Below are 18,714 nucleotides of genomic sequence, written 5' to 3' on the forward strand. Positions count from 1 at the left end.
TACACAGTACTGTAAATGGTCAACGTCAGGATAAAATAGACTCTGGTGATTGTTATACAGGTCAACCTTAACTAATCCGACTACCTGTAATCCGGTTCCTTCGATAATCCGGCACTGAGTTCAAATTTTCCGTGCAACTGCAATTTCAAATTTCCCGGGCTACCGTACCAATCTGCTGCGCATTGTTTTGGTTGCGCTAGATCTGTTCACGTGTTTGCATGCTTTTGTAAGCACAGACAGGCGATTCCTGTTTGTTTTCCTGCATTTATTAATATTATTTGTGTGACGCACGGCCGCCTGACACGCCCATCAACAGCGGGGAGCTGGCACTCGCTGGTTTGATCCCCCTTCTCACCCGCCTGCTGGCGCTCCGTTCTCTTCTGCCTATGACCTCAAATCAGGTTTACAGCGGATGCTCTCCACTTGGCCTTTGATCAGTTGGTCAATAGCAATACCAACATCAGGCTGCTGTTTATTGATAGATGAGCTCAGCATTCAACACGAATCATACCCTCAGTTCTAACCAACAAGCTCCAAAACCTGGGTCTCTGTATCTCCTTCTGCAACTGGATCCTTAACTTCCTCAACGTGAGAATACTCTCTGTGCTGATGGGAAATAACATCTCCTCCTTGCCGAGGATCAACACTGGCACACCTCAGGGATGTGTGCTCAACCCACTGCTCTACTCTCTCTAAACCCACGACCGTGTGGTTAGGCATAGCTCAAATGGCATCTATAAATTTATAAATAATAGTTATTGTTGGCAGAATTTCAAATGGTGCCAAAGAGGCATACAGGAGAGACAGATCAGCTGGTTGAGTGGTGGCACAATAACAACTTCGCACCCAATGTCAATAAGACCAAGAAATTGATTGTTGACTCCAAGAAGGAACACATACCTTAAGAAATGGAAAGGGTAGACAGTTTCAAGTTCCTGAGCCCAACATATTGATGCAATTACAAAGAAGACACAACAGTGGCTGTACTTCATTAGGAGTTTGAGATTTGGTATGTCACCAAAGACACTCGTAAATTTCTACTGATGACAGCATTCTAACTGGTTGCCTCACTTCCTGGAATGGAGTGGCCAATGCAATTGGAAAAAGCTGCAGAATGTTGTAAACTCCGCCACCTGTATCACGTGCAATAGCCCCCCCAGCAACAAGGGCATCTTCAAAAGGCAATGCCTCAAAAAGGCATCATCTATCATTATGAACCCCCAGCACTCAGGAGATGCCCTCTTCTCACTGCTACCACCAAGTTGGTGTTACAGGAGCCTGAAGACAAACACTCAATGTTTTAAGAAAAGCTTTTCTCCTCCACCAAGAGATTTCTGAATGGACAATGAACCCATGTACACTACCTCAGTAGTTTTTCTATTTTTGCTCTACTTATTTAATTTTATATACACTTTATTATTGAAATTCTGTCATAATTTATCATGCATTGCACTGAACTGCCGTCATTAAACAATAAAGTTCATGACATAGCAGAGATATTAAACCTGAAAATTAAAAAATCTGAGGTGCAAAGGGACTTGGGAGTCCTCATGCAGGATTTCCCAAAGGTCAATTTGCAGTTTGAGTCAGTGGTGAGGAAGGTAAATTCATTCATTTCAAGAGGACTAGAATATATAATAAAGAATGCAATGTTGAGGCTCTATAAGGCACTGGCGAGGCCTCACTTGGAGTAGTGTGAGCAGCTTTTGGCTCCTTTTCGAAGAAAAGATGTGCTGACATTGAAAAGGGTTCAAAGAAGGTTTACAAATATGATTCCAAGATTGAACGGCTTATCACATGTGGAACATTTGATGGCTGTGAGGCTGTACTTACTGGAATTCTGACCAATGAGGCGGAATGGATCTCATAGTAACCTGCTGAACGTTGAAAGGTCTGGATCAAGTGGATGCTTTCCATGGTGAGGGAGTCAAAGACCAGGGGACATGGCCTCGGAATAGAGGGACTTCCACAGAATGGAGATAAGGAGCATATTCTTTAGCCAAAGGGTGGTGAACCTGTGGAATTTGTTACCACAGGAGGCTGTGGAGGCCAAGTCATTGGAAATATTTAAGATAGAGTTCGAAAGATTCTTGATTAGTCAGGGCATGATGGGTTATAGGGAGAGAGCTGAATATTGGGATCAGCCATGATGAAATGGCGAAGCAGTCTCAATGGGCCAAATGGCCTAATTCTGTTCCCATATCTTATGGTCTGATTCTGATTCTGGACCTGTAGGCCTTTGGAATGTGGGGGGAAATCAGAGCATCTAGAGGAAATTCTCTTTGTGGTTTTTATAAATGACCTGGATGAGGAAGTGGAGGGATGGGTTAGTAAATTTGCTGATGACACAAAGTGTTCCGGGTAGTGGGGAGGGCTGTCAGAGGTTACAGCGGGACATCAATAGAATGCAAAACTGGGCTGAGAAGTGGCAGATGGAGTTCAACCCAGATAACTGTGAGGTGGTTCATTTTTGTAGGTCAGATATGATGGCAGAATATAGTATTAATGGTAAGACTCTTGGCAATGTGGAGGATCAGAGGGATCTTGGGGTCTGTGTCCATACGACAGTCAACGCTGCTGCGCAGGTTGACTCTGTGGTTAAGAAGGCATACGGTGCATTGGCCTTCATCAACCGTGGGATTGAGTTCAAGAGCCAAGAGGTAATGTTCCTGCTTTACTGAACCCTGATCAGACCCCACTTAGAGTAGTGTGCTCATTTCTGGTCACCTCACTACAGGAATGATGTGGAAACCACAGAAAAGGTGCAGAGGAGATTAACAAGGATGTTGCCTGGATTGGTGAGCATGCCTTATGAGAATAGGTTGAGTGAACTTGGCCTTTTCTCCTTGGAGTGACAGAGGATGAGAGGTGAACGTTTAGAGGTGTATAATGAGAGGCATTGATCGTGTGGATAGTCAGAGGCTTTTTCCCAAGGCTGAAATGGCTAAAATGGCAGGCACAGTTTTAAGGTGCTTGGAAGTAGGTACAGAGGGGAAATTAGGGGTAAGTTTTTTTTATACGCAGAGAATGGTGAGTGTGTGGAATGGGCTGCCGGCGACTATGGTGGAGGCGGATGCAATAAGATTCCTGAATAGGTACATAGAGCTTAGAAAAATAGAGGGCTATGGGTAACCCTAGGTAATTTCTAAAGTAAGTACATGCTTGGCACAGCATTGTGGGCTGAAGGGCCTGTATTGTGATGTAGGTTTTCTATGTTTCTATGTAATCCACATGGTCACATGGAGAACATACAAACTCCTTAGGAACAGCAGCAGAATTGAACCCGGGTCACTGGTGTTGTAGTAGCATTACACTAAATGCTACACTACCATGCCATTGTTTTGGAATGACGCCAAAAACCAGCTCTTCACCATAGTACATGCCTGGAACTTTTTCTCAAGTATTTTGTCAAAACGGGGGTCAATTGAAAATGAAAATTTGAAAACCAAGCTAGATGGATTTGTTGTTCAAGGGAAATGGAACAAAAGTGAGTCAAAGTGAATTCAAAATGCAAACTGGGAATTACTGAAGCACATGGGAAGCATGAACTAAATGGCAGGAGAGAGGAACAGAGGGATAAGCAAATGATGGGTCAGGTTCATGTGGTGTATAAACAACTATGTCCACAAAATGGTAGAAAATGACCCATTTTTGGCTGAAAATACATTGTAACTGAATGGCAGATGAGCCTCTGGAAACAAAGATCTAGTTCTGTTCCGATTCTCCTTCCAAATTAAGGCTTTGAAACACTTGCACTAACCTTGAGAACAAGTAGTCTTCTGTCCTGCGTCATGGTAACATTCTCCATATTGTACCTGGTAATGTCAACTTCCATCTGAATTTCCTCCAAGTGGAGCAACAGTGCGAATCTCTCATCATATTCTTCGAACTCCAGTTCTGAGGTCAGTAAAGAACTGCACAAAGAGTAAAAAATGCATTACTTCTGAGAGCAGAGGATGCCAAAAAGTGAGCTAGAGGGTCACAAAACAACATTCATTTGAATCCAATTGTTATTGGTGTTTAAGCTGAGCCTCATGGCCATCTCCTGGTACTGCAGTCTCACCCATTCAGGACATTTCAACCCTGAAAGTATTTACTAACCAAGCTTGGAGTAACATGCGCCATTCCAATCCTTCCCACTCCATTTCATGTAGTAAGGGCATAACCAATGGAGAGGTGCAAACATGGCTTGACAAATTTGATACCAGGGTTGTCACACCTCAAAGTTTAGGGAGATCTTGGGCAGTGGAGGGATGCCTTTAAGTTAACATTTGGATCTAAGAGAAGGGATAAAGAGCCTATTCTGCAGTGCACCTGGAGGAATCATATCCAAGCTATTCAATAATAAATCCATTTAGGAATTTGGGAAACTGGGCCCAGACATCTACTACTCTTGGCAAATCTGGATTGAAACCACATTACTCCTGGAGTTCGGAGTCCCATAACTGGCTAGTCTGGAGGTCGATACCAAATATCAAAGCCCAATGGCCAAAGACTGGAGGCTCCCGTTTTCAAGTTGGGAAACTGTCCATATGTGGGGGTGGGCAGGATTGAGGAAAGGGGCTTGGTTTGCTGTTGTATTGTTGCTTGTTGTGTTCTGTTTTGTTCTGCCAAGCTTTATGGGTTTGCTGGTTATTAATGCAAACGACATATTTCACTATGTTTCCATGTACCCGTGATAGATAAATCTGAATCCTCTCAAGCGGGAGGAACATTTGCAAGAACGATTCTGAGTTTCTGATTATTTAACACTCCATTCTACACTGCTTTGGAAACTTCACCATTTTAATAAAGCTTCAAAGCCCAAGTAACTTCCTCATCTTTTGACACAGACTCACAAAACCTGGGATCAAGCTATTTCCATAATATCAGGAAACAACTGCCATTCCATTTTCCACCCCGCGTCAGGAGCAGGTGATGACTCTCCTTCTCTTCCAGATCCACCTTTGTCTCTTCATCATTTCCTGTGATATCTCCCTTGGTCCTGGTTGCATTATTGCATCAGTCCTACATCGAGCCCCATTACAAGCTGTTCTTTCAGTCTCTCTCCATGTTCCCTGCTTCTCTACGTGCTTCTTTATAGTTTGTACTATTTCCATTTCTACTGAAATGCTTTGGTCCATAACTTCAACTGTGTAGATGATACTTGGTACGCAGAGTCTTTTTTAAGTTCCGTTTTAACAGTATCTAACAAGACAATTAAATTTGGATTACTAAAGCTTACTAGCCATTAACTAATCATTCCCCAGACAAGATTAAAAAAGGAACAGTTCATTAATCTTGCATTCGCCATTTTAATACAGAATTTAACTGTGGCACTTACTGAATCCTTTGCATCTCCCTACTCACATCAGGACTGAGATGTTGGTTATCCTTCAGTCTACTTTTTACTGCTTTCAAAGTGCTTTTGGTGTATTTATACTGGTTAAGAGCAATGTTTTGCTCCAGTTGATTGTTGAAGACCCTGCAAAAATTTGAAGTAGGCACAAGGTCAGTAAATGGACCACGGGATGGTCAGAAATTACAAAAAAATCTTAAGCAGCACAACATACCTAGTAGAAGCAGAGACAGAAAAACAGATCAGTGAGACAGGGGAGTTGCTGTTACTCAAATCCTATGCCTTGAAGATACTCCGTGGTGTGAATTATATCCCAGTGCACATACATCCTGGGGCCACATTAGTCAAATATTGCAAGCCTAAGCAGACTAAGACCACTTCCTTTTGTTCCAGCCTCCTCACAGGAGCATCCAGGAAGCTCAACTTCAATTCCAGGAAGCTCAACTTCAATTCCAGGAAGGCTGGCATCCTTAATGGTAAAGCACACATGCTTCCTTTATAACATCTAATTACCTGGTCTGAGCAGAATATTACAAATGGTACAATGGGATTCACATCCACTATTGTGCTTATGTATTCTACTGTTGTGTTTTACTTGAATAAAAAGGAATAACTTCTCTCCCAGGTCTTGATGCTGAAACAGATAACCATATCCTTCAGGGTTTTTCTGCATTCTCTCTACTAACCTGATATCCTGTCTTAAATCTGCTCACCAGGTCTCCCTAATGTATATCTCAGGTTTAATATTGACAAACACAATTTTTCAATCCACTGCCCATCTGCAAACTAATCTAATTTCCTGTTTCACTCAAAAAAAAAACAACTGCGTAAAACAAAACGGTACCAAAATTTCTCAGGCTGCCCCAAGACCGGGAATAGTGCCGTATAAATACATAAATCCCTTTCCCTAGAAACACATTTCCCCCACCTTTGACGAAGCGAAGGCAGTAATACAATTTTATTGATTCAAATTGCCGAATTTGTATTACAATTCTCACGTCAATTGTCGTGCAATTTAAATTTGTTATGATTTCTAAGCTTTTTTTTGTCGGGGTGTGGGGTTTGATCTGTCTGTGTGTTTTGATGCTCTTGTTGCCGATTTGTAAATTTCCCTTTGTGCAGGGGGCAGGATTAATGTTTTCATTGAATTAATTTGATGGCTTTCTTTGTTTCATGGCTATCTGGAGAAGAGAAATCACAGAGTTGTGTACTGCATTCACACTTTGATAATAAATGAACCTTTGAACCTTCAGAATCTCAAAGGTCACAAACAAAAACTTAAATGAGCCACACTAAGAGATGTTGTTGTAGAAGACTGAACCAACTGGAACTCTGGTGTGAAAATAAGCATCTTCAAAGGAAGGAGAAGCAGTGACAGCAATAATTAAGTCAGAAGGAGGATACGAAGCTGCAAGAGGCCAGAGATAGAAGAATGCAAGAGAGCTGCAAGGACTGCAAGTTCACAGAGGTGGGCCTCACCACTCCGGCCTCTCTCCTTCTTCAATAATCTCTTCAGTAGGACGACGGGTGCACAGCTGATACGGCCTGTAGGGTGCGGTAGGCTTTAATTCTTCAATCAGACTGCTGGTTGTTCTTGCCGAGAAGAAGCGAATGATGTTGAAAGTATTTGAGCTCTCATCTCGGAATTGAAAGACGAGCGTTATTGGGAAATAGCCACGTTGAATTACTAAGCAATCTACTTCAATTGTATAGGCCGCTCCTGTGTGAGGAAAGAAGCCAATGTTGTAGCCATAACAAATCTGCTTCATTTAAAACATAACTAGATGTCTCAAATTACACCAGGTGGCCCAGCCCACAAACCTTCAGACAGGGGAAACATCTACCAACCCCATACAGAATTTTATACAAACTCATCCTCAGATCTCTTACGAATATAGTCCTAATAACTCAATCATTCTTAAAAACAAGAGATTCTGCAGATGCTGGAAATCTTGACCAAGACACATAAAGTGCTGGAGAAACTCAGCGGGTCAGGCAGCATCTACGGAGGGGAATAAACAGTCGATGTTTTGGGGTGCAACCCTTCATCAGGAATGGAAAGGGTAGAGGAAAGGAGCCAGGATGTGTGCAGTAATCAATCTTTACATGTACATCAAACCTGTCATCCCTGGAACTCGTTTAGTAAATCTCCCTCCAAGGAAAGTACATCTTTTCTTAGGTATGGAGACCAAACCTTTAGACAACATTCATCCTCATCTTTTCTTGCTGCTTCTACTCATAAATCTTCAGCAATGTGTTCCATCAAATGGTTATTCTTTTGAACAGTCACATCACCTAATCTCTCACTTTTTAAGATGTACTCCACTTCTTATTATGCATTCCAAAAGAGAGAACCTCACCATCCTTCACATTGTACACCATCTACCAGGTTCTCTCTTACTCACACAGCTTGCTCATATCCACACTCGCAATCCCACCTGCTTTGGTACAGTCAGCAAATATGGAAATGACCTTCGATGCCTGCAGCTAAATTAATAGATTGTGAAAAATTGGGTCCCAGAATTGAAAGACATCTGATCAACTTTGAAGACAAATAATCCATGAGTTCCTTCTGCACACTGTGAGAGATGGCCAAGAATATAACAGTCAAGCAATAGGGAATTATCATTGGAACTCCCAAGATGGGCCTGGACTAAACAAACAGTTTTTAAAGAATAGAACTCAATTGTGCTCAGTATGGTCCAGCCAAATGGATAAATAGCTGTGGCTATCCCCAATTTCCAGTCAAGTTTGTGCTTTTGGGCTCAAAGGAGCAGAACTGTGGAGTGCTCTCATTCAAGGAGAGGTTTTAATAGGGACTAAGCCACATTCAAGATTTTCTGTGGTTCCCCATCAAATCTGCTAACTATACGCCAGGTAGTTGGCATTTTAAAAGTTAATTGGGAGTGATCTCCCCTCACTCAGCTCTATCCACAGCCCCAAATTATCAGAGCTGAGAGGACGGGAAATGTGGGTACCTTTGAAACCTTTGAAGTACTGAAGAATGTAACTGAACTTGGCTGGATTTGTAGGTCCTACGAAATGCCAAAATGGAGTCTACGATTAGTATGTATAGGGATGAAATAAAATGGGGAAAGGAGCAGGGAAAATGATTAAAACGAAAACTTTGTTTCAGACATGTCATGCATGGTTGAGATCCACATTTGTATCGCTTCCTTGGTAAACAGGATCAGCTTCAAAAATAAGGGGAAATCAATTGCTTTTGGGCCTTGTACCATTCACACAAAGGCAGCCTGCAAATCACTTACTCTAGGGGTGGTCAATCAATGCAAATGGCAGAGAATATCCTGAGAATGAGCAAAAAAATGACAGGAAGTGGGTAAAGAAAGTGTGTATCTCACCTGCTTCCAGCTGAAAAGATTGGGAACGGGTCACGTTCTTCTCATCCCTCAAGGTGAACATATGGAACCGGCGGAGCAGCTCGCATCTTAAGAAGGTCATTGATTGTGTGCCCTCGTTCACCACACTGATTTCAACAATACGCCGCTGGTTGGGACTAACGGAAACTTGGATCTTCCCTCCATCAACGTCGAAGTCTGATTTTACCTTTATGCCATTTTTATTCCGGATCAACGCATTCCTAAAAGATACAACTACAGCTAGCATTTATTTAATTAGAGATGCAGCAAAGGAGCAGGCCCTTCCACACCTTCGAGCCACTCCGGCCATCAACGCCTAATTAACAGGACAATTTACAATAACCAGTAACCTATCCAGCACGTCTTTGGACTGCACGAGGAAAACAGAGGGCCCAGAGAAAAACCATGCATTCCATGGGGAAGGCATACAGATTCCTTACAGAGGATGCCGGGGTTGAACTCGGAACTCCGATTACCTAAGCTGCAATAGCATCGCACTAACCACTGTGCTACTGAGCTGCCCAAACATGAGCAGCTCAGACAGCCCCACCCCCTACAACCCCTCCCTTCTCCTGCGTCATTCCAGCTCCAGGCTGCTACAAGATGGGCCCTTAGTTTTCTAGTCATTCCAACCACTGGGCAACTTGGGAGAAGCTCCTCACACCACAGCAGAGGTCAGAGATCACTACTGCTGTGGTAACTAATAACAAACTTTATGAAATCAAAACTGCTTATGGTAACGTCACCACCTAAAGACCTTCCAATCCATGGAACAGGTTTGGCAGGCTGATGGAGGAAAGTGTTGATTCTTTCCAAGTCATACAAGATGGATTTCTTTCAGACGTCCATTTTGAAATCTAAGATTGTTGTGACTCCGAGCCAAGGGAGCAGGTGGCTGGACCCAGGGTTCTCAAACCTGTCCTTCAGACTGTTTTTGCCTCATCTAGCAGTTAGTTATAGAGTAACTGATGGAAAACAATCAGCCCAATTAATCACGTTACCACTACAAAATACTTGGAGCTGTTTGGAGTGGGTAATTGATGAAACTACATTCCCCTCCAATCAAACAATTGTTGTTCTCTCAAGTTCCAACTTCAGGGTGAAAATTGCCAGATACAAACAGCATTTTTCTCCCGTTCAGGCCCCTGCCTCTACCCTTCCCTCCCCTCAGCTCCTACCCCATATCCTCTTAAAGCCAAATGACTCCAACGTGCCTCAACAGTGAGTGTGATTGTCTGATGAAGGTAGGATGGGATTGACCGTGATATGTGAAAAATCAAAAGCACAGCAGTGCCTGGAAATCTGAAAATGCCAGAAGTGCTCAGATGAGTCAGAACCAAAACATAGACAGTTATTTTTCCTCACAGATGCGCATGACCTGCTGCATGTTTCCAGTGTCTTCTGATTGGTTTAGTTCATCAATAGCATCACAGTAAACAATAGCATTTTGGGGGGAAAAACTAAGAGGGTTACAGTACCTTGAAGATCAAGAAATAAACCTTTATCCTTAATTATTTGGATGGAGGCGCGGAGTTATTGATGCTACTGTGTATATTTGACATAATGCAATGGCCCATGTTGGTTAGGTTTCTTTTCCTTTTCTTCTTTTTTGGGGATTTTTTTTCCTATCTTTTTTTACTCCCTTTTTTCGTAATGACGATGAGTTTGGGAGGTTATTATATATGGACTATCATCTATATGAATGTATACTTAACCTATTAATTATGTACTTTCAAACTCTCTGTATTCATGTTTCATTTATGTTTGTTTAAAATTAATAAAAAGATTTTTTTTAAAAAAAGAAATAAACCAACTGCTGGGATTTCATTGCTTGGGAAAGTTCGAGCTTTACCTGCCCTTTTTCAGCTGACGAATGATTTCTTTGGCACGGCCCCTCTTCCCTTGATTAGCGGGTATGGACGGAGACTGCGCTGATCCCAGGTTGCTGGCGGTGTTGGGCGGACGACAATACTGGTCAACATATACCAGTTTTCGCCTCTGGGAATGAAGGAAACATGAGAAGTTAAGCAGTTCTTTCAAGAGAGGAGCAACAAGCACTACAAATTGGCATCATGGATGCTGACAACAGACTGCCTTCAAGAGGTACTGGATTATTAAGGACCTCCAGCACCCAGGGCATGCCCTTTTCTCACTGTTACCATCAGGTCGGAGGTACAGAAGCCTGAAGACCCACACTCAGCGATTCAGGGACACCTTCTTCCCCTCTGCCATCTGATTCCTAAATGGACATTGAATCTTTGGACAATACCTCACTTTTAAAAAAATATATACAGTATTTGTTTTTGCACATTTTTAAAATCTATTCAATATATGTAATTGATTTAATTGTTTATTATTATTATTTTTATTTTATATATTTCTGCTAGTTTAGGTATTGCATTGAACTGCAGCTGCTAAGTTGAAAAATTTCACATCATATGCCGATGATAATAAACCTGATTCTGATCTCCTGAACAGACAAGAGACTTACGAGATAATATGTGGCCCATATTTGCCTCCATATGTTAGACTATTTCAGAGGAAAATGGAAATATCAATTACGTCTTTGATAAATAGTGCCCCTCCCTTACTAAGGAACTCAGAATGGTGTGGGGGTGGTCATTGTGTATTTAACATAGCCTAGAGGTGATTACAAGTTTCAAAATCGTGAAACTTCATTATTCATAGACTAGTTTATCAAAGAGTCATAGATCTTTGAGTGATTAAATCCATGTTGACAATTCCACATTTACACTAACCCCACTTTATTCTCCACCAATCATTCAGTTATGATCAGACGTTAAAGCCTGCAGACTAATAAACACCAAGGATCCACTCCTAGTCCCTGCAAGTTTTTTCTTCACAACAGTCCACCTCCAACACCCAGTGCCTTTGCCCTAGGGGAAAAGGGGAAAGTGAAGTGGAAGAAGCAGCTTGCAAAAGTCCCTGACTGTCAATCCTACTGCAGCATTGAAGACAAAGGTATAGTCCATAGTTCAACACCAATGCCAAGATGAGAGCTGCAGGAAGTCACTGTACATCTGTCAACAGACCTTTATCAACAAGTCTGCAGGGTAAGACAGAAGAGGTTCTGAGATCAGGCACACCGAAGTATATTAAGATGATGACTATGAATCACAAGAAAAATAATAATTATAGTTGGCTTAAAATGCCATGAACTTTAAAGCTGACTTTCAAAATGTACAAAATGTATTTGGACACAGTGTCCATTCCTTCAATGCCTCCAGTGCTTCTGATCCCAGCAGAGGTTCCATTTTAAAACTCACCTGCTGGTTTGCAAATAGTTCGTTGATTCAACATTTTCAGAGAGTGGCGTACCATGCAAGACAGCTGAACATACACATCTTGTTTGCTCAGCTTATGCAGCAAACAAGCTGAAAGTCAAGGCTGATGGCTGAGACAGAAGTACGATCACATCCCGTCACCAGGAAAAATGACTCAACTGCAGAATACCGAGGCAATCAAATAAAAAGCCAGATGGAAGCCAGGAATTTATAATATTTAGTCATCTCAACCACCATTTCGGTATCTTTGCAAATGACGGGTGATGATAAGAACATTTTTTGTGATGCTATTAGTTATTGGCCTTGCTTGAAAAAGCAGCTGAAAAACAGGATAACAACCTTGAAGCAAAAAGGGAAGTTGCTGAGTCAATCTAACCACAAAAGGGTAACACAATTTAGAAACACATCCAGCTGTCTAGGTTGCTCAAAAACCCATAATGTTTTAGTTTCCAGTTGACCTTGTAGTTCACTTCTTGAATGCACCTTACTTAGTTGATTTCCCACTGAAGGGGCAGCCACAAACTTTCAGGAAGAATGATCCCACCCCCCCCCCCCAGGTATTAAACCTATTGTTACTATTAAATCTCCCATCATCTTCAGAGGGGTGGACAATGAGGTCATCACTGGTCAGACAAGCTGGCCAGGGTATGCTTCATTTCCCATTCATTAGGCCATAACCATAAGACACAGGAGCAGAATTAGGCCATTCAGCCCATCAAGTCTGCTCCGCCATTCTATCACGGCTGATCCCGGATCCCACCCAACTCCATACACCTGCCCTCTCGCCATTTTCTTTGATGCCCTGACCGATCAGGAAACATCAACTTCCGCCTTAAATAAACCCATGGACCTGGCCTCCACTTCAGACTGTGGCAGAGCATTCCACAGATTTACTACTCCCTGGCTAAAAAAAATTCCTCCTTACCTCTGTTCTAAAGGGTTTCCCCTCAATTTTGTGCCCTCTAGTTCTGGGCCCCTACCATAGGAAACATCCTCTACACATCCACCCTATCTAGTCCTTTCAACATTTGATAGGTTTGTTGACAAGTCCATAGTACAAGAGCATATTTTCCATTTGTCCAGATGACTGCAGTTCCAGCAACTCTCTGATACCAGATTGTTATGTATCCTGCATTCAAGTATTTACTAGCTTCATCAATCAACCACCATGGGTGCAGCACTATGTTATGATTCATTCTAATGTCATTCCAAGTCAACTCTTGTAACATTGCTGAAACAACCACTACTACCTGGGATAAGATCAGTGGCAGGAAGGGCAGATCATTACCTCTTAAGGTTCCTTTTCAAAGGCAGGATTTGATTTAGATATCTTATCCATTGCCTTGTGCGAGCATGCTGAAGATTTAAAAAAAAACAAAACGGCTGGAGGAAAATCAGCGGAATTTGCCGAGTGAAACACCAAAATCGATTGCACAGGCAAACAGGCTGTGTTACTGATTCCTCAACTTTGTATAGCACCTTTCACAAGAGCTGGGATCCTCAGAGATCCCAGATCGTGTAACAGCCCTCACATACTGCTGGCAGTTGGATATCCTCCAGCAGCTTCGTATTTGCAGTAGATTGACAAAATCTGCTGTCTCTTGTCTCTCCATGCCGTACTTTAAATTTAATTAAACTGGGTTTCAGGGGAAATTCTTTGAGATGCAAATAGTGGTGAGACTAGTATCTCCTACTCATTCCCAAATGCTGGTGATGCTAAGCTTCCCATGAAACCGGCCAAATTTGTGCTGCACCCAGCTGGCTTTCAATTGACAGAGCTCTGTCCTTCGAATACCACTCGCTAATCAAGACAGGCTCTCGATTTTCTCCCTCTATCAGGACCAAGCAGCTCAGAATTGACACGTTAAAAAATTCCCAGACTACACAGCTTTAGAACTTTAAACAGAAACTAGTATCTGTAAAACCGACCTTGAAGCATGATTATTATGAAGAACAAGAATTTCATTATCTTCCTTTAGGAGAAAATAACAACCCTTATAATGTCTGGCCTAAAAATTCTTAAATGCCTTTTCAAGTTACTCAATTCCATCAACCCAGTTCAAGTCAGTCCTCAGGGTGCAGGTTACCCAGTATAGATTAGACACTGGGTATAACCACTCAAAAACGTAGAACTAGAGCAGTTTCAGAGGCAGTTCACCATCAACCTTCAGCATATGGGAATTAACAAAAGGTTCTGGTCTTTTTTATTCATTGAAGTACAGCATCGAATAGGCCTTTCTGGCCCTTTGAGCCGCACTGCCCAGCAACCCCCCCAATTTAATCTTAGCTTAATCCCAGAACAACTCAATGACCAATTAGCCTACCAACCGGTACATCTTAGGACCGTGGGAGGAAACCCACACGGTCACGGAGACAGCATACAGACTCCTTGCAGGCAGTGGTGGGAATCGAACCTGGGTCGCCTGTACTGTAAAGCATTGTGCTAGCCACTACACCACCGTGCCGCCCCCGTGAGCAATAACCTCATACCGAGGAGGATTTCTTCAAATGCGGGAGCAATCCCATTAACAAAGATCTTGGGAGCACTCCAATGTGGTAAAACAGATGACTAACATTCAAATGATTAGTCACCAAGAATTAAAATCAGGTTTCTTATCCTGACTTGCGTGCCTAACATTTAATGTTTCACAGCAGGCCTTGAGCATGTTACTATGCATTTTCTAGGAGACTAACATGTGTCTCAGTCTAATTACCTTCATACCTACCACACCAGAAGTGCTCGCCCAACACGCCCATTGTTATTGTTCCTCCTTGCTTCAGGCAAGTGGAAAGTGAGCAATTATTGCCACTCGAACTATTGTTTAAAAAATCTCAATGAGAAAAAAAACAACACAATTATCATTTAATTATTCTAATTTTTCTCATGGATTTGACCACTCTTGGAGATTACCCTTTAATTCCTGGGGACTCCAAACCAGTCTCCAGAGGGAAGGTTTCGAAAACTGGATGGGGAAAATTGAAATAAGTGGTTTTAAAAAGAAATAAACAATACCTGAGAGGAAAAGAAAATCTCATTTTCAGTCACTCGGGCCTTGCCTGATTTCGCTAGAGAATAAATTACACTGGAGAAGTTGACACTCAAAACATCATCTCTGGAAAAGAAAGATAAAAGCAGTATCATATTCAGTTGCGGAGATGGGGGGAATCAGTTGTGTGAAACAAAAGGGTAGGGAGGGGTCTGGGTAATGGTGGCAGGAAATCGAGAAGATCCAGTGTACACAAGATTAACAGCCCGATCAACTCTGCTGCTGCACAAAGAAAAAAGTAACTAAAATTAGTTCCAACAGTACCAGGAATGGAATCCTCCCCAGTACAGTGGGGATTGCTTCAAATACTAAATGCAAGAATTTAATTATTAAGCATAAATTTTGTACAGTTACCATTGAATTCAACTTAACAACTCAGCAATAACTGAACAACGAAAGAACTTCAACACCCCACTCTGACAGCACTAAATGCATTAGTTAACCTCAGAAAGACACTTTGTGTCTATTTAACAGGGAGAGTTGGTGGAGGGGTTTTAAGAAGTAGGCTGTGTACTTTTCCCCCCTAAAGGCTGTGGAAATTATAGAGTATCTTGCACCACTGAGAAATTAAAATCAACATCAAGAGGGGCCAAACAGAAACTGCTGGAGATACTCAGCATCTGTTGAGGAAAATGGACAATGTTTTCCGTTGATTTGTCAATTGTTGTTCATATACTTTTTTTGTAGATTCTACTATATTTCTTTATTATTTCTATAAGAAAATTAATCTCAGGATATTATATGCATACTTTGATAATAAATTTACTTTGGACTTCATCCTTAAAAACTTAAAAGAGAAAATTTACAAGGCTGTTGCTAGGATTTGAATTATACGGAAAAGTCGAATAGGGCAGGACGCCCCCCCCCCCCCCCCCAAGTGTAGAACAAGAGATGTGATGGAGGTACATAATGCCTTTTCCTGCATGGTTGGGTGAGAATAGAACTAGAGGTCATCAGACAAAGGTGAAAGGTATTTAAGGGGATCCTGACGGCCAAATTCTTCACTCGGAGCATGTGAGAGCGCGGAGAAAGCTGCAAGGTGGATGCACGTTCGATTGAGCACTTAACAGAAGTTTGGATAAGTAATGCTTAATTCATTGTAGAATGCTTTAATGTGTCTTGAGGTTACACAAAAATGCTACAGAAACCAACTTTCTGAGAGTGACGGATGCAGCTGCAATGATTAATAGATTAGAGATATGGATACTGGGCAGGTACTTGGAATTTGAACTGATTACGTGGATGATGGATGAACAAGCATGCTGACTGCTTGAGCCCATTTCTAATGATGCAATGTAAATATAATTCCAAACATCTATTTGATTATCTGCTTATGAACAAGATACAGTACTTGTAAATAACTGGGAATCACTGCAGTGTGAATGCTTGCTTGTGGTTACTCATCAACAGAAAACATACACAAGTACATCTTCCATCAAGAACTGGCACACACAGCCTCACATTGAAATTTTGCAAGCTGGCAATTCTGATACAAATTGGAAAATGAATGCCTCTTCTAATGAATAACACATAGATAACAAATACTGTGTTATCTGGAATGGTGAACTTTAAATATAATTTCAAACTCAAGGGTAGACTCTAGATAAGCTCTCAATAGACAAAGGTATTGTTTTCAGGAAATCATGGATGCAAACTTTTATTTTTTTAAATGGAGAGATTTAACAAAATGCTTCCTGTAATGAGAGAACCAAGATAACCCTTTCAGGGTACCTGATCTCAAGGATGTAAAATGCATTAGGGTTAGGGTTAAGATGCAGACATTTAATAAAATAGTTCCAATAATGGAAGAACACAAAATTTCAAAGATGAAAATTGTTTTTTTTAAATTGCGGAGATTTAACAAAATAGTTCTAGGATTGGGAAGCTTTGAAAAACCAACAGAAGGCAGCTGAAAAAGTCGTTAAGGTAAAGATGGAATATGAAAGTAAGCTAGCCAGTAATATTAAAGAGGATACCAGAAGTTTCTTCAGATACGTAAAGTGTAAAAGAGAGGTGAGAGTGGATATTGGACTGGTGAAAAATGATGCTGGAGAGCCAGCAATGGAGGGCAAGGAAATTACGGATAAACTGTATAAATATTTTACATCACTCTTCACTATGGAAGACACAAGCAATACGATGTAAGTTCCAGGTGTCGGGGGCATGAAGTGTGTGGATTTACTATTTCCAGGGAAAAGGTTCTTGGAAAACTGAAAGGTCTGAAGATAGACAAGTCACCTGGACCTGATGGCCTGCACCCCAGGGTTCTCAAAGAGGTGACTAAAGAGATTGTGGAAGCATGAGTAATGATCCTTCGGGAATCACTAGATGCTGAAATGATTCTGGAAGACAGGAAAATTGCAAATATCACTGTACTCTTCAGAAAGGGAAAGAGGCAGAAGAAAGGAAATTACAGGCTAGTTAGTCTGATGTCTGAGGTTGGGAAGAAGTTGGAGTCGATTGTTAAGGATGTGGTTTTGGGGTACATGGAGGCACATGATAAAATAGGCCATAGTCAGCATGGTTTCCACAAGGGAAAATCTTGCCTGACAACAAGAAATAACAAGGAGGATAGACAAAAGGAGTTGATGTTGTGTACATGGATTTTCAAAAAACCTTTGACAAGGTGCCTGCCATACATGAGGATGCTTAAAATGTTACACGCCCATGGTATTACAGGAAAGAATCCAGCACGGATAAGAGTGGGATTTAGAGGGAATTTTTTCTGGCTGGCTGCCGGTGATTAGTAGTGTTCCACAGGGGTCTGTGTTGGGATTTTATTTTAGGTTACACGTTGATGATTTGGATGATGGAATTGATGGTTTTGTTGCAAAGTTTGTAGACAATATGAAGATCAGTGGAGGGACAGGTAGTTTTGAGGAAGTAGAAAGGCTACAGAGGGATTTAGACAGATTAGGAGAATGGACAAAGAACTGGCACATGGAATATGGTGTTGGTAAGTGTATGGTCATGCACTGGTAGAAAAAAATGAAAAAGTGGACAAAGGGACTTGGGAGTCCTTGTGCAGTATTCCCTAAAGGTTAATGTACAGGTTGAGTCTGTGATGAGGAAGGCAAATGCAATGTTAGCATTCATTTTGAGAGGATTACGTTATGAAGGTAAGGATGTAATATTGAGACTTTATAAAGCACTGGTCAGGCCTCATTTAGAGTATTGTGAGCAGTTTTGGGCCCCTTATCTTAGAAAGGACATGCTGAAACTGGAGAGGGTGCATAGGAGGTTCACAAAAATGACTCTAGGATTGAATGGTTTGTCATAATTTGATGGCTCTGGGCCTGTATTCACTAGAATTCAGAAGAATGAGGGGGTGACCTAATTGACCTATCGAATGGTGAAAGGTCTTGATAGAGTGGATGTGGAGAGGATGTTTTCTATGGTGGGAGAGTCTCAAGCAGACAACTCATCCTTGGAATAGACAGGTGTCCTTTTAGAACAGAGAAGGAATTTCTCTAGTCAGAGAGTGGCAAATCTTGGAATTCTTTGCCACAGGCAGCTGTGGAATCACAGTCTTTATATATTATTTAAGGCAGAGGTTGATAGATCCTTGATTAGTCAGGGCATGAAGGGATACGGGGGCGGGGGAATGAGGAGGCATGAAAGTGGGGCTGGGAGGGAAAATGGAT

General features: G+C 41.7%; 1 protein-coding gene across 1 annotated transcript in view; it reads right to left on the reverse strand.

The window, feature by feature from the left end:
- The window catches only part of LOC140717231 (putative helicase MOV-10), a 71,523-nt gene that overhangs the window by 50,837 nt on the left and 1,972 nt on the right, over positions 1–18,714 (reverse strand). The window contains exons 2-7 of the mRNA XM_073030573.1: positions 15,037–15,136; positions 10,571–10,716; positions 8,701–8,939; positions 6,818–7,058; positions 5,324–5,464; positions 3,761–3,914 (exon numbers count right to left, since the gene is read on the reverse strand). Coding sequence (XP_072886674.1) covers positions 3,761–3,914; positions 5,324–5,464; positions 6,818–7,058; positions 8,701–8,939; positions 10,571–10,716; positions 15,037–15,136 — 1,021 coding nt within the window. The remainder of the gene's footprint in view (positions 1–3,760; positions 3,915–5,323; positions 5,465–6,817; positions 7,059–8,700; positions 8,940–10,570; positions 10,717–15,036; positions 15,137–18,714) is intronic.

The sequence above is a fragment of the Hemitrygon akajei genome, chromosome 27 (genome assembly GCF_048418815.1).
Source record: "Hemitrygon akajei chromosome 27, sHemAka1.3, whole genome shotgun sequence".
NCBI classification, from domain to species: Eukaryota; Metazoa; Chordata; class Chondrichthyes; order Myliobatiformes; family Dasyatidae; genus Hemitrygon; species Hemitrygon akajei.